Source organism: Clarias gariepinus, chromosome 8 (assembly GCF_024256425.1).
Source record: "Clarias gariepinus isolate MV-2021 ecotype Netherlands chromosome 8, CGAR_prim_01v2, whole genome shotgun sequence".
NCBI lineage: Eukaryota > Metazoa > Chordata > Actinopteri > Siluriformes > Clariidae > Clarias > Clarias gariepinus.
In genome coordinates, this window is record NC_071107.1 from 21,866,807 (window position 1) to 21,884,120 (window position 17,314).

General features: G+C 38.1%; 1 protein-coding gene across 1 annotated transcript in view; it reads left to right on the plus strand.

The window, feature by feature from the left end:
• The first annotated feature begins 2,854 nt into the window (after window positions 1-2,854).
• The window catches only part of gfra4a (GDNF family receptor alpha 4a), a 120,665-nt gene continuing 106,205 nt past the window's right edge, over window positions 2,855-17,314 (plus strand). The window contains exon 1 of the mRNA XM_053503072.1: window positions 2,855-3,269. Coding sequence (XP_053359047.1) covers window positions 3,212-3,269 — 58 coding nt within the window. The 5' untranslated portion in view covers window positions 2,855-3,211. The remainder of the gene's footprint in view (window positions 3,270-17,314) is intronic.

Here is a 17,314-nt window from a genome sequence, read left to right on the forward strand (position 1 = left end):
CAATTAGTCAAACGGAAAGTGGCAGCTAATTAGCTTAAGCAAAAAAGTGTTGAGTTTTGTTCCACACAATACCTTTTTAATTAAAATAATTGTTGAAGATCATGAGAAACATATAAACAATACAAAACTTCAGTTTACATCATCATTATTATCATCATCATCCTCTGCCAGCTTTAGTTTCACTTCGGTACATGACGACAAAATCACAATCAAAGTTCAGGTACACATACCGTAGGTCATACATCTTACAGTATGTCTATTTATATATATATATATATATATATATATATATATATATATATATATATATATATATATATCTTATGCCTACACAAATGGCATTTTAAGTTTTGTAACCTAATTTTTACATAAGAGCCCTGCTTACACTACAGTTTCCCAAATAGTTTTGTGTAAAATAACATTGTGTTATAAACGTAACAAATCTACAGTATTTGATAAACTGTAGTGTAAGTTTATAACATCATATCAAAACAATTTGTTAAGTATATACAGTAACATGATGTTTAAACAACATTTAAAGTAACATAATGTCTTACTTCACAGAATGTATCTTAGGCATTAAGTAATGCATACCTGCCATTTATTACTGCTGAAGCGAGTGCATTGGCAGCATCAGAGTATAAATGTTCTTGGCTTAAACATTCTTCAAAAACCCTTTAAACACACTCAAACCACTACCAGCAGCCACTGTGTTATACAACAAATATCTTTATTTCGATGATCACATGAAAGATATGATTTTATTGGCTCATCCAGCTGTCTCAGCTTTTGCCCGAAAATCTGGTGAACATGTGGCATACTTTGCTTAAAACATGGAAGTCTGGAGCTTCTAAAATTAGGTTATAAATATGTTCTTAAATTAAACGTTTTGTTACTGGGTACTAATTAGTAATTGTATTTGGGGAGTTTGCATTTTACTTTAGGAAGATAAAATAAAAAAAAAAATACAGTTATGACATGCTCATAGTTCTTTTAAGCCAATTTGAAGATGTTGTTTGTTTTTACATGAAAGCTCCGCACATCATTCTTTATATATTATAACACCAGAAAATGCTTCCCATTCTGATCACACACCATTTCTAAATGCAATAAATGTAAATACTAATTCTGTGTGGCACCCTGTGGTACATATGCACTGTGGAATGTTTTATACTGAACTTGCATGTATTCCTGTGTGCATATGATTACTTTTTTATGTGATATCTCTTCTCAACCTACCGTGTTGATCTTTATATATCTCTTTTTAACATGTTCTTTCTTACTTCATCTTGACTTTCTTATTTTACCTAATTTCACATTCTACAGTACTTCATTTTTTCTTACTTTATTTTTTACAGAATTATTTTTTTTTTTTTAGATTTGAACATGGTTCAGCAACAGGGTGGCTTATTGGTTAGCACTGTTTCCTTGACCCTCCAGGGTCCTCTGTGTGCTTACAGTCCAAAGACATGCAGTAGGTTAATTGCTGTTTCCTAATTGCCCATAGTGTGCAAATGAGGGTGTGAGTGTATGTGCATATACTGTACGTGTATGTCCTGTGATGGACAGGGTGAACCCTGCCTTAGGCCTGATGTCTTCTGGAATAAGCTCTATGCCCACTGAGACCATGTATCCAATATAAAGTGGTATAGACAATGAGTGAGTGAGTAAACTTGGTCTTTTTATAGTTTATTTTATATTTACTGGATTAACCTTTACTGTGATAGCATCTACTGACTTGATCCAAACAATATCTAATTGTACATTGACATGGAATGTAAACTATCTTTTTATTTTAACAGAGTCCTGAACACCTTACGCTTAAATACTTAAGTATTTGCAGTGGTAACGATGAATCCTTTATGAGCAGTTATCAGATATGCTCCTACCGTAAGTGTAAGAGCAATTATTTTGAGAGTTTAAATAACCTTAATGTATTATTTGAAGTTAATAAGCAATGCTGATTAAAATCTTATCATCATCATCATCTCTCTCTCTCTCTCTCTCTCTCAACAGATGGGCTGTTAACATGCCTGTTGCCACAGACATGCAGCTTGAGAGATAGGAGGCTGTGCCAAACCCCTGCCGGCTTGACTTCACTTACTATGCATCTCTGTCCCCTGCCAAATCTCCCCACTTGGTTTCCCCCTGCAGATGACACTGCCATAACTGCAGCTCTGACATTATAACACGATTATTAACAAACAGCACACAGCTCAGAGCACCATGGCATATAAGGGCATGACAGAGAGAAATAGTCTCTCTCTCTCTCTCTCTCTCTCCTCACACACACACTCACACATTTATATCTACTAGCACAGTGATAAACAGGTCCAGACCCAACATGCAACATGTGCCTTTTCATTCAGTCATGTTTGTCAAATGCTGCAGATGTTGCTTTTCCTTTCGCAAATTTGACTGCAGGTGCCCAAGAAGCACGCAAACATAATGTAAGTGTGTGAGAGTGATACAGATTAAAGATTTGCAAATGAAATACAAATGTAGAGATGTGGCTCATGACTTATTTACAGTTCAGAATTCAGTATTTCCAGGTTTTGAATTATAAATATTTCGTTTTCATTTATAGCATAAATGAAACACGTATGAGTTTCAACACACCGGCACTGTGCATATCTGAAATCATATCTGTAATGTTTTAAACAAATGTTTTATTTTAAGCATAAATGCCAATTTATTATGCAAGATAGATAAATAGATAAATAGATAGATAGATAGATAGATAGATAGATAGATATGTTTGTGATTAACCAAGTGTGTTGGTCCATTTTCCCTTCCTTCGTTGACACTTTATCTGCTCTCTCTCTCTCACACACACACACACACACCGCGCAACGCCAATCTCACTTCAGGATACAACCAACACACTCCGCGCTCTGCGCCTCACGACGTATGTTTGTAAAACAACCTGATCCCGATTGTGTAAATCCGTGTGAGAGGAGGTGAGGGGGCACCGCTGTACGTTTCTTGTTTTTTTTTTGCGCAACTATTTGAATTCATCCAGCGTCACAGCTGTTACCTGGAGAAAACCATGATCCGCGATTGTTCCTGCATCTGGCGCGCGCTTTGGGTCGCTGTTAGTTCCGGACTGTTAAAGCGGCGCTGAAACCCGACCACCGCTGCTCTCTGTTTGTCTAACTTTGATTTCTCGGTGGTCACTCAAGTCTTAAAACTCTCTCCTCTGTCCGGACTCATGGCTCTGTGGACGATGGACCTGATCAGACTTTATTTGCTCCAGCTGGCTGTAATCGGTGAGTTTTTTTCTTTTCCTGTCACTACGTGCTCTTTATTCTTTATTCTTCAAACGGCTTCATAAACAAGCTCAGCCGCCGAGGATGCGCAGTGTGCCGAGATCTATGAGTTGTACCGGGGTTCTCTCCTCTCATTCGAGCCCTGCTACAGTTATCTCACTGCCTTCTAAGATGCCTTTCTTTGCTCTGTAACAATGTCACCATCGGAGTTTGGAAAGTTGAGTCAATAACCTTGTGCGCGCGCGCCTGCTCTTTATTACGCGCAACCGCGGCGCACGCGCGCGCGCGTACAGCGCAAAAGACAGATCGGCTGACACGCTAATGTGATTATATTTGTGTGTTATAATTACCTGCCGTGGTGTTTAATAGCCTCGATCACGGCACATTACCCCCGTCATTAAACGGCAATGGCGCTGAAATGCTGCGCGGCGTCACACTGAGCAAAGCAGCGAGGACGCAGCAGCACCCCTGACTGAGCACAACTCAGTTTTAAACACCATCCTAAAGTTCGTGTCCGTCTCTCCAAGGACGTCTAAAAATTAGTGTCCGTGCCTGAAACCAGTAAAACGTCATCCGGCCTTAATCTTTAGTTCTGAACTGCTTCTGATATGGAGCGCACAAACCCATCGGTCCTACTACTCCTGTACGTCTCAGTCGAGTCTACTGATACAAAGTGACCTAAAAGATGGCGTCAGATATTACAGGCATTCTTTTTTTTTTTATCTTACTGCACGGACACGCCTTCAAATGGGTACCGTTGCATTTTTTATGAAGTTAATCAAACCAGAAACTATATTAAATATTTACTCCAAGCCAAAAGTGTAGTCTTTTCAAACGTTAAATGTAGACAATAAAGCCCAATCCCAATTCTACCCCTTACCCCTTCCCCTACCCCTCGCCCCTTCCCCTTGTCACTTAAAACGAAGTGGAAAGGGGAAGGGTTAAAATATTTCCCCTAAGAAATGGGACACCACTACAACACTGTTATACGTCATCATACGTATCCGTTCATTTACATGTACACATACAGTATGGCCGTAAGCAAAACAAACAATGCGTTATCAAAAGCTCGGCAAACTGCCGTGCTACTGAACTTTCATATTTGTTTGTAGCATGTAGTAAAGTGTATGTGACATAAAAATATATTTTTGTAATATTGCGCAATCGGCGCTATCCGCTAGCAAACTTTAGCGGTTTTTTTGCAAACGTTTTTTTACAAAACATCACCATAAACACAAACACAAGACTAAAATTAATATACATATAATAAAAACTTGTCATAAAAATCCTTATTAATGGCAAAAAATCGTTAAATTTACGGGTCTGCTTGCTCGAGTGAGAGGCCATCTTGAAAATTTCGTTAGCCCTTCGTTTGAAGTGAGGTCCCGAAAAATCTTCGTTTCGAGGGCTATCTGGCCCTTCCCCTTAGCCCTACCCCTCCAACCAAAGGAGAAATGAGACACCCCTACCCCTTCATGTGAACGCGCCAAACGGAGGGGTAGGGCTAAGTGTAGGGGTAAGGGGTAGAATTGGGATTAACTCTCCTTAGGAGAAAAGTGAGAAACTTGCAGCATCACTCCAAAGTGAAATTGTAATAGCAGGGTTATGTAAGTGTCCTCATCATTAAAACAGGTGTGTGCATACACACTCACTCAGTCACCCTATGTTTGAGTTAGAATATGAAAAGACGTGTGACTTGCACGCCTGAAAGCAATCTGACTGCTACAATATCTGTAGTAAAGCCCGTATTTGCTCTATGTACACAGCTTTTACAGTAAAATCTACATCATTTCAATGTACATTGAAAAAGAGGAATTAGTGCTTATCCTAACCTGCAGTCTTAAAAAATCGCAAAGCTCACTTTAAACCAAAATTGTGCCACTTGACCAGATGTGAGTAAAATATTTTGCCCCCCTGAAAGAGTAGTTCCCCCAGGCATAGTCTGCAGTTTGCAGCAGTTAGAGCCTGAAGCCCAAAACCTGTTTGACCGTCAAAAGCACACATTGTCTTATATCACACATACAGGTAACACTGGTTATAGCAGAAAACTGCTTTCCATACTCTATAGTTTATAATCTCTGCATTGCTATATTAATATTTCAAGCTGGAGATAAACATAGTACATACACACATAAATTCAAACAATCACATCCCCAAAATGTCACACTAATGCCACCCATGTTGAATCAAATCTCTTTGCTTGTGTATTGGATAAGCTGTATTCTTGTGCATTTACATATGGCAAAAAAAGTAGCAAATGCACGTGTAACCATTCATTAAGCGATATACTCATTTTTAAAATATAGTATAATTTAGTCAGATTACTGGTAACTTTAGCTTATAAAATACAACTGGCTTACTAGCAATAGCTACAGTGCCAATAAAGTTACCTTCTATCTTTAGTTATAATTCAGTTTCTATTGAATAACCGTTTACATTTTTAGGTAGTTTTAATATTGTACCAAAATGCTTAAAATCAATAAGTTTTTTCTTAACTATTTAACAAAGAACTTATTTAATAAGGAACTTATTGCAAAATCAGGGGTTATTGTTGTCATTTCTTTAATCCAGGAGTAAGGTAATGACAGGGATAAAACATGATCTGTGTGAAAATGGAGAAATCCATAACAGAAGCAGAGTCTGACTATACCATCTGGAGACTTTAAACGACAGCATAAAGTTAGCAGCTAACACACTGATATTGTATATAAAGTAGATCATTTAACCCCCCTGGTCAGTGAGAAATGGTTGTGAACTTGGGGAAACTGTGAGAGTGCTACATTTAGAGAGTGATGTAAATATGCAGGGTTATCTGCAGGGCTAGCACCTTAACACTCAGTTCACCCCACCTTTTTATTAAGAAAGCAACTGTATGTGCTGCATTTCTGACAAATGTGGTACATGTCACACTAGACGCAGAGGGTGTTGGGTTAAATGCCATGTCGATTCTAATAGTGAAATGCTATGCTGTGCTTAACTGCAGACACTGAGATGGCTCAGAGCCAAATTTGTGGCTAGTGTGTGAATTACAAAATGCAAGAGAAAGTGCAAAACTGAGGGGGGTTTTATCATTGCCTATATAAGATGATTTCCGTGTGAAAAAGGCTAGAAATACATTTTCACTCAAACATTTGGAAGTAGTCAGGAGGGTGACCACATGTCCTAGTTAGCTGTTTCTATGCATCTGAGACAAAAATAAAGGAGTACCTAATTCTACTTTGTAAAATTAAATGACTTCTCAACAATTGTTTTGAAAATTGTTAACCTAAGCTGATTCTCTGTTAATTTGCTCATGCTACACAGTTGCACAGCTTTGGGGTGTCACACACAATGCAGTTGACAGGGTGATGCCACCAACTTCTGCCTTCTGTTGTTGTTTGTTTACGCTCCTCCCAATCTTGTCACTAGTTGTCTCCCTCGTGTGTCAAGATCGTTCACAGGTGCTTTGAGTTCACACTTTTATTTGCTATGTATAAAAACCTGTGTTTCTTTGTCTTGTTGCGAAGTAAACATTCTGGTCCTAATGCCTAACATTACAGAGTCATTTTGTTTCTGTGTGTTTGTTCTACTTACTGTAGTTTTTTTTTTCTCCTGTTCTAGAGTTTGCTTTACTCTGTTCTGTTTGCTCACTGCCTTTGTTATTGGACATTGCTTTTGAACGCTGTTTTGGATTTGTCTACCTGTTTAAATAAAACACCTTTCCTTTTTTGGTATCTGTCTCAACCTTCTACATGTGACATTGGGCAATGTGCTCAGCAGGCCCACTTAACTCCCCATCAGCTAATTATTGCATCTACAGGTCAAAATGAGAATTGGAACAAGCACAAATAGGCACTATTAAAAAAAAAAAATTGGCACAGTTTTTGCCCCATCCTCACAGACAGCAGAGTTGATGACAGGATAGCTAGACTAGGTTTAGTTAATGTGCTGATATATTGTTTTTTTATTTGATTTAAATAATATATTAATAATAAGTTTAAAGTATTTAAATTAAATGTGATGTTAATTTGAAAAATTGTAAATTATAAGGGCAGAGAGCATGTCTAGCACCAGGATGTTGGAAATTCACCCTTTGCATGCCGTGGGTTGCAGGATGGACCCACATAGATCAGACTTGTTTGTTCAGTGCATCCCATGGATGTTAATCTGATTGGGATCTGGGGAGAGTGGATGCCGTGTCGGGGGCCTTGAGATCTTTGCCTGCCATACCCTGTGCACAGTTGGCTCTTCTGGTGTCTTTTTGAAGTGGCCAGCATTGACTTTATTTGGCAATTTGTGTTGCATTAACTTTTTGGTGTGTTTGGACCAGACAGGCTGGCCTTGCACATCTCTGAGGGCATGGTGAGCCTTGTGTGCCCATGATTCTGTCACTAGTTTATTGGTATATAATTGATTATGAATGTTATCAGTGTGTTAATGTTATGTAGTATATTATTATTATATGGCTTATCAGTGTATATTGCAAAGATTGAGAGAAAGAAAGGGGGAGTAAAGCGTGAAAATGTGGGTATAGATACTTGAGAAGATTAGCATGACATTTCTGCATAAAAACAAATGCAATGGAAGACTGGTGTAATAAATGTGCACAACACAAGTGGTCACTGGAGATGCATTCAAAATGCCAAATGCAAACGAAAAATGTTTTTCAACTATTCTACATCACTAGAGACAGATGTTAATAAAAGGGCCTTTGGTTCTATGCTTAAGCATTATTATTTTTGACATATTTTATACTTTATTTAAGCATTACTAAAACTTCTGCTCTTATTTTGTTACATATAATAAAGGAGACATGAACTCTGTCTAATTTGAAAACGTCAAGTTTAGATAAATCATTATCTATCAAATGGTCAGAGATTAAATGTTGTTTTTAATAGTACCACTGTACAATATTAAATTATGAAGTTTAAAAAAATAGTTAATTTTCACATAAAAAAGGATGATTCAGTTAAGAAACAGGATGTTGTATAATTTCTTTTTACTACACAATATTAGTTCAGACATTCCAGGCCGTATACCTTCAATAAGTTAACACTCTTGTGCTGCTCGTTTATATGCAGTCATTACGTAAGTCCTGGCAAAAGGTGGTGATTACTTTTGCTACTCTTTAAATAATAGTTACTTTGCATCGTAAGCAAGAAAATTATTTTGTTGCCATATACAGTATCTCACAAAAGTGAGTACACCCCTTACATTTTTGTAAATATTTTATTATATCTTTTCAAGGGACAACGCTAAAGATATTAAACTCTGATAGAATGTAAAGTAATCAGTGTACAGCTTGTATAATGGTGTAAAGTTGATGTCCCCTCAAAATAATTCAACACACAGCCATTAATGTCTGAACTGCTTGGCAACAAAAGTGAGTACACCCCTAAATGAAAATGCTCAAATCGTGCCCAATTAGCCCTTTTCCCTTCTCGTCACTCGTTAGTGTTACAAGGTCTCAGGTGTCCTTGGGGAGCAGGTGTGTTAAATTTGGTGTTAAATATCGCTCTCACGCTCTCATACTGGTCACTAGACGTTTAACATGGCACCTCATGGCAAAGAATTCTCTGAAGATCTGAAAGAAAGAATTATTGCTCTACACAAAGATGGCCTAGGCTATAAGAAGATTGCTAACACCCAGAAACCGAGCTGCAACACGGTGGCTAAGACCATACAGCGGTTTAAAAGGACAGGTTTCACTCAGAACAGGCCCCGCCATGGTAGACCAAAGACGTTGAGTGCACGTGTTCAGCGTCATGTCCAGAGGTTGGCTTTTGAAAATAGACGTGTGAGTGCTGCCGGCATTGCTGCAGAGGTTGAAGGGATGGGGAGCCAGCCTGTCAGTGCTCAAACCATATGGCGCACACTGCATCAAATTAGTCTGCATGGCTGTCGTCCCAGAAGAAAGCCCCTTCCAAAGATGGTGCACAAGAAAGCCCGCAAACAGTTTGCTGAAGAAAAGCAGAATAAGGACATGGAATACTGGAACCACATCCTGTGGTCTGATGAGACCAAGATAAACTTATTTGGTTCAGATGGTGTCAAGCGTGTGTGGCGGCGACCAGGTGAGGAGTACAAAGACAAATGTGTCTTGCCTACAGTCAAGCATGGTGGTGGGAGTGTCATGGTTTGGGGCTGCATAAGTCCTGCCGGCACTGGGGAACTACAGTTTATTGAGGAAACTGGGCCGTAGAGCAGTATTCCAACATGATAATGACCCCAAACACACTTCCAAGACAACCACTGCCTTTCTGAAGAAACTTAGGGTAAAGGTGCTGGACTGGCCAAGCATGTCTCCAGACCTAAACCCTATTGAGCATCTGTGGGGCATCCTCAAACGGAAGGTGGATAAGCGTAAGGTGTCTAACATCCACCAGCTTCGTGACGTAATTAAGGAGGAGTGGAAGAGGATTCCCGTGGCAACCTGTGAAGCTCTAGTGAACTCCATGCCCAAGAGAGTTAAGGCAGTGCTGGAAAATAATAGTGGCCACACAAAATATTGACACTGGGCACAGTTTAAACATTTTCATTTAGGGGTGTACTCACTTTTGTTGCCAGCAGTTCAGACATTAATGGCTGTGTGTTGAGTTATTTTGAGGGGACATCAACTTTACACTATTATACGAACTGTACACTGATTACTTTACATTCTATCAGAGTTTCATATCTTTAGCGTTGTCCCTTGAAAAGATATAATAAAATATTTACATCTTATTATGTTAAATGAAGACAATATCTTTCTCCCCTGACCTCAGAACCCACACTCTGATCCAACTGTTAATAAACCTCTGGTGTCTTACATAATAGTCTAAACCTCCTCTGTGATTGAGGTAGAATTGTATTTTACATACAGTATACATTTAAATTGGGGTGTTTTACAAGTACAATATTTAGTTATATATTTTATGGTACATATATATTATGCATAAAAAAATCATGGTCATGTTTACAGCCATCAGTGATCCTCACTTCAGTCAACACAAGTACACTGCCTGTTGAAAGTGACACAATCAAATATTTCGTTCAACCGCTTATAGCTTTGATTATGGTGCACAATGCAATGACAAATTTATGTGTGAAAATCTTTCTCCCACATAGCCACCCAGAAACGCTCTTTATTCTACAAATCCAATCTTTATGATTCCCAGGAATTTGAAGCCTTTTTTTCTAATGAATCCCAACAATATATGGTTTTCCCATGGCCACACAATCATTAGTCCCGATCCTGTGAGTTCACATCGCACTTTTCAACATGGCAGTTAATTCTACTGTTGAATTCTTAAGATGCTGCTTTGCCATGTGTTTAAGTGATCTCAGATCATAGTAATTTGTGGGTATTTTCATCCATTTCTTTCTGGGAAATGGATGGTTAAGCACTATCTTTCCAGGATTTAATAATGCTTTGCACAGTTTTTAACCCAATTCCAGCTATTTTAAAATTTTCTTTGCTTGAGGCAGGCCAATAATTTGGGCCATTCTGAAAAAGCCTTTTTCTTTTCTTTTTTTTTTGGGCCAGGCAGTGTTCTGTATATCACAGGGTCAATGGGAATCCTCGGCATTGTCAATGTAATACCATTCACACATCTAGCATTACTGGTATAGCTCAGTATTATACTAAAGATTAGAGTTGCTTCCTCACAGCTTCAGGATCTCTGGATTGATCCCGTACTTAGGTTAATGGCTGTGTGTGTTTTTTCCTGTGTTGTGTTTCATCTGGCTTTTCTGGTTTCCTCCCACAGTGATGAACATGTCTGTTGTAAAAGTGGCTAATCTAAATTGCATATGTATAAAAACAAAAAAACAAACAAAACAAAAACATAATATTATGCAGTGGTGTGACATCCCATCAAGGGTATATTTCTGTCTTCCATAAGAATAGCCTTTAAAAACCTGTCATATGTTTGGGTGGGTGTCAGGGATGTTTTCCTTTGTGTATACATGTGTTATTGTTTATTATTATTTTTTCATGAATTTTGCAACTGTTAATGTTAGGTTTATGGTTTGCAAGTCACATACTGTATGCACGAGTTTGCATGTTCTCCCCGTGTTTGGTGGGTTTCCTCTGGGTACTCTGGTTTCCTTCTACAGTCCAAAGACCTGCAGATTAGGCTGCTTGTCATTCCCAAATTGCCCGTAGTGTGTGAATGAGTGTGTGAGTGAGTCTATGCGTGTGTGTCCTGCGATGGATTGGCACCCTGTCCAGGGTGTACCCTGCCTCTGGCCCTAAACCTTCTGGGATAGGCTCCAGGCCCCCTGCGACCCTGAATACAGGATAAAGCGGTATGGACGATAAGTGAGTGAGGTTGTCTAATTTGCATATGTTGGTAGATGAGCTCTTCGTCTCCATCAGCACTCTTTAAGAGAAACCACTTACCTTACCTTTAAATGCAAACCAATGGTCATTGAAAAAATTTTGTTGTTGTTTTTTTCAGTTTACCTACAGTAAATCTATCTGTGATTATTTCTTTTTTTTTTTTTAAACATAGTTTTAAATATGGACATATGTAAAAAAAAAAAATCTGTCATCCAGTACTTGGATTAATCGATGAGCTTTAAACATGATAGGCAGAAAAAGAGAGAGAAAGATGGGTCTTAGTTATGTATTATCACCGGCTGCTCAGTGTTGCATACTGCGGCTCTCTGCACATTATCACTTCCACATTGTCAGGTTTTTTTTTATGTTACCTTGTGCTTATTGTTTAGATTCATGGCTTTTCCACCCCCATATACAGTCATTGGTTGTTCTTCTTGTTGTATCATAATCTCACCTGTTCTCCATTTCTGCTCTGATCAATCTGTGTATTTAATGTTCCTTTACTCTGTGCAAAGTACTGTATACTTAAAGTCTAAGTTTCGGTCAGTTCTTCATTCACCATGCATTCTATTCCTGTTTTGCTATTATGGTTTTTTCGATCCTGTTTCTGGTCCCATGAGTTTGTTTTGTTTGCTGTGTGAAGTAAAGTTTGCTCTACCTATATTGATATCCTCTCTTCTGTCAATAACAGTCTATATCTGAGGAAGGAATAAAGGCATGTAAATAAAGGCATGTAAATGTATTTAATCAGCTTAATAATGTAATAATGAGTTTTTTTTATAAAGACTTTTATAAAAATAAGTTTTGGCATGTATTGGGGACATGAGTGTACAGGCTTAGACTCAACAGTGAGGAACATGGTGAGAAAGTGTGAAGAAGAACTACCCAAAGATAGGTTTTAGAATTTAATGATTTAGTTATTTCATGAGGTTAAATGTAAATGTATAGTGATAATTAGTGGCCTGAATACAAGGATTGCACATTCACTGTTCAATATGGATGCGGATCAGCTTTCCAGCTGTTTTGTGGCTAGTGGTCCACAGACGTTTGGGAGTTTAATGGCATACTAAAGGCCCCTAAAGTTCCGGATTATTTTAGCTTGAAACGTGGCTGCCTTTGCTAGTTGTATGAGTTGGTAATAGATAATTGTTTCAACAAAATCTTAAACACACACAACCGAATTGACGTTGTAGTGGGTGAAGGCACAAAATAAATCTGTATTTTTCAATGACTAATTCAGCTTCTGGTTTTGACCCCTGTTGAAAAGCTGCGGTCAGAATTAAAGATAGCATCAGCACAAACAAAACTAAGAATCTAAAAGAGCTTGAAATGTTCTGTATAAAGGAGTGTTTAAAAAGCTCTCTACAAGAGTCATCAACATTGTTAGACATAGAGAGAGGCTCAGAGTAGAGTAGGTTGGAGTAGAGGCTCAGTGCTGTTGTTACCTCCTGCATACAGTATGTTTCAACACATATTAGTCCGTTAATAACTGGAAATCCAGTGCCCCAAAACAGTTGGTGATTATACTGTACAGTTTGTTTGCCATGGATTTTCTTATTAACAGTTTAGGGAATGTTATGCTTAAATCTGTTCTTTAATTGTGTTTCTCAGTAATGCTTTACATACAAGTCTGCTTTTATAATTTTCGTATTTTTTACATGAACTAGCTACTGTATATCTCCTACATGACAAAATTAGCTTAACTTTAGACAAAAAGATTAGGCAAGGGCCAATAAAGTAAACAGGAGAAATGAAGCCTTTAAATTCACACTAAGTGAGAAAAAAATAAACACTTTGTCTCCTGCACACCCTTGTGGACCAAGTTCGAGGAAAGTGATCGCAGAGGAGGCGACAGAGCCGCTCATTATGGTAACAGCTCGTCATTCTGCTGTCTTTTATTAAAGCGCAATTATGCTGCCGGAACAATTACTCGTTAAAAAGAACTGCTACCTCTGTGGTCCGTATCTGACACAGAGACAGGGCAAATGAGAGGCCTGCGAATTGTCTGGGGTGATTTCATCTGTACTGGATGAAAGAAGAGGCCTGCCACCTTGCATATGGTGAGTGTTCTTGTTAGGGAGGTGTGAGCTGCTGGTGCAGAGGGAATGGAGGGGCGGTCTCGCGCTGAGCGCAGCTCAACCAGTCACAAGAATACAAATGAACAGTGTGAGGTCCCGCAGCTGGGCTCTGTGTGTGTGTGAGTGCATAGCAGCCACAGGAATACTGATGAACAATGCAAGGTCTCCCAGCTTCTTGGGGGCTTTTCAGTGTTGGAGTGTATGTATGTGTGTGTGCTGAAAAGACTTCCATGCTTTGTGGTACATCTCCTAAGCAACTCTATCTCCTAAGCGGGGTGCATTGTTCAGTATACTTGATAAAATGAACAAAGGCAGGAGTGTTCCTCCTGAAGCATCTAGAATCTAAAAGGCATGACAGATTTAGACTCATAGGTCAGACACAATGACATCTTCCCTCTGAAAACTGTTCCTTTCCTAGTTTTTGTGGTGATAACATCAAGTGTATGTGTTTTGTACTTTCAGTACTGTATATATCTTTTTATCCTAATAACACATTTCTGAGGATCACTTATGGTTTAACACTAAAACTATTTAGATACACCACAAAGACCTTTTCAGGTAAAAGGAACAAAGATACCAGATACATTGTAAAAGAGCTAAAAATCCATACTGCCAACAAGGTAAAGTACGATTTTGGTACATTTGATAAGGAGTGATAAGGAAACAGTCCCAAATAAAGTTAAATTACTACATTTATAACAGGCATACTATATTGTAAGAGATGACGAACAGAATCTTCAGAACCAAACCACAGACACATAATCATAAAAATTCATACAGTGATACCTGTAGTAATTTTATCTTTGGCTCTGCAATCACTCAGAAGGGCAAACGGCTTCACATAAGCGCCGAGTAAAAGAAGTGTGTCATGAAGATTATCCCAAAAGTGTGCCTTCTAAACAGGTCACAATGTCCAAAATCCTCTCTGTGGAAACTGACCCCAAAAAACTCCCAGCTGACACTCGTTTCTTTTTCTTCATCCATACCTCTGGTAAATCGGTAATGCAGGGGTCTAATACCCTTTCTGGTCCCAACGTACAGTTTTGTAGATTACACAGTTGCCTGCATAGGATATTGTGGCAATCAGTGAGAAAGAAACATAAAACACTGGTAAAAGCAATGCACTTGTTCTTTTACATAAAAGGCTAAATCTAACAGATGAAAAACAAATCATGATACCACAAATGTTTATGGTTATGCAAATCAGAGTGCATTTATTTAATAACAGCGATGCTGCATTGCAGGACTGTCCCAATTTAAAATTCTTGAGAGTTCTTGGTCACTTGACTCTGAGATGTCACATGCTCTAATATCCTGTGAATTTACTACATATTAGGGAGCTTTCCCACATTTCTGATCTCAAAGTGGTGTTTGAGAACATAGAAATTAGAGAGATTGTCAGGAATTAAATCTATCCATGTCAACACTAAACAAGGAATGTGTTTATAAAGAATGTTAAAGACATTGCTGAGGATTTTAGAGGCTCAAAATTAGACAACTGACTGATAAGTAGTTTAATGGCCAGGTGTGACCAGGTAGGTATTACTTGATACCTTAGGAGCATTAAAGGCATTAAGTTGATTTCATGTGCTAAATATGCACAAGGCATGGAAACTCTCAATATGCAGTCCAGAGAAATGTTGATGAAAGTGAAAGGGGCATTTATTAGACTAAAAAAAACAAAACAGACCGAAAAGAGAAATTAAAGAAACTTTAGGAGTGGTGATCTTACCAACCATCAACCTTTTTTTTTTGTTAGGAAAAAACACTGACTCCATCTATAACTTTTTGAGGTGGTGGAATCATTATTGTCGAAGTCTATGATCAAGAGACACCTTCATGAATGTAAATAATGAGAGTTTACAGGAGACTGCAAACCACTGCTTACAATCAATAACAGAAAGGCCAGATAAGAGTCTTTAAAAAGACTTTCAAGTTTTCATTCAAAATTAATTTGTACCAGCATAAGTAGAATAGAAATTAATAAAGAAGGAAAGGATCCAAAGCATACCACATTGTTATGAAGCAGGGTTGAGGCAGTGTTCTGTCAGGGTCACTGGTGTTTATTGATTGAGTGACTGAGAACAGAAGTAGAATGATGAATTCTGAAGTGTATAGAACTCCTACTGTTCTGAATAAGTCAAATACTGTAAAAACTGATAGTATAATTCTTCACACTACATTTGGAGAATGACCCAAGATGCATCACAAAAGCAACCCATGGCAAAGAAATTGAATGTCATTAAAGACTTGAGTGAGTCACATAACTTCAACCCAACTGAGAAGGCTTTTAAAAAAAAAAACGGACAGCATCTAAAGAGGGAAAACTTAGCATTTGGTTATGTCTAGGGATTCCAGACATCAGACATTCATGCCCACATTGGATTTGCATCCAGATTTTGAAAAAAGAAATTGTATATATATACAATATAGAGTCTGAGTTTGATTCCTGGGCAGGAATCAAACTCAGACTCTAGAGGTGCAAGGCAACAGTGCTAACCACTACACCACCGCCAATTAAATCGTAAAAGCCTTTGAAAATAGAGAAACTGTGTAAATAAATGTGACGAATTCCTAAATGGTTAGTTCAATATTTTGGTAAACCCCTTATACATCTTGATTGAGTTATTTCTAAACCTTTAAAAAAAAAAAAAAGATGTTGTTGTCCAAATACTTCTGAACACTTAACCAAATTATTTATCATGTATTTATTTTTGCATGTTATGTCTATTCTACTTTTCCGAAATGAATTTGCATTGACAGAAAGACTGCAACATTCATTAATTATTGCTTAAACTGAAAACCTATTCCCAGTCACGTTGTAACCATTTGCTACTATCACTACTGCCAATCATCTGTATTTATGTATCTGTATCTATATATATGTATCACTACTGCCAACATGTATTTAATGACTAGTATGACGTGTACATGACGGGAGACGTGTACATGCTTGCTCTTGTTTATAATTCGGTGAGACCACATTGTTCTCTTACTTACTTTTTAAAAGAGTGGAGGGTGATGCAGCAGTGAATAATCAGACTAAACATTCATCACAGTATGTGGGCGGCACGACTAAACACACTTGACTGATTGGCTCTTAATGAGTAGCTCAGCTAAAACCCCCTGAGCTGATTGGTTCCTAACGACCGTTGGAAATGGAAGGCTGGGTGACCTAGTCATGAGCATGTAAACTGTTATTATTATACACAACATAATACTACTAGTTGGCCCTAATGTTGTCAGCAAGAGATATTCAATGCGCTATTTATTGTGATTTGACGTTTCCTCTATGACAATATGGCATAAATGTCCATTCTCAGTGGGCACATAAAGAACTGCCAGAGCATGAGCAGCATACAAAGAGGTAATAAACAAAAATAAACAGCATACCAAGATCACCCTGAGAAACAAAATCAGCTTGTTAAATATCAGCTGTGTGGCATTAATGCAAAAGTCTGCAAAGCTTCTACCACCCAAACCTGTACCATCCTTTCACAAGCAAAAATGTTGAGTAGCATTTGAATGATAAATGTTTTTATTTAGTGCTCCTGCTTGATGATTTTTCTGAATATCTTTGCACAAAAACTAAATCAATTCCACTAGTGTTGTAAGAAACTAAGGAGAGTACAATGTGACAGACGTTATTTGCATTTCTGCTCATC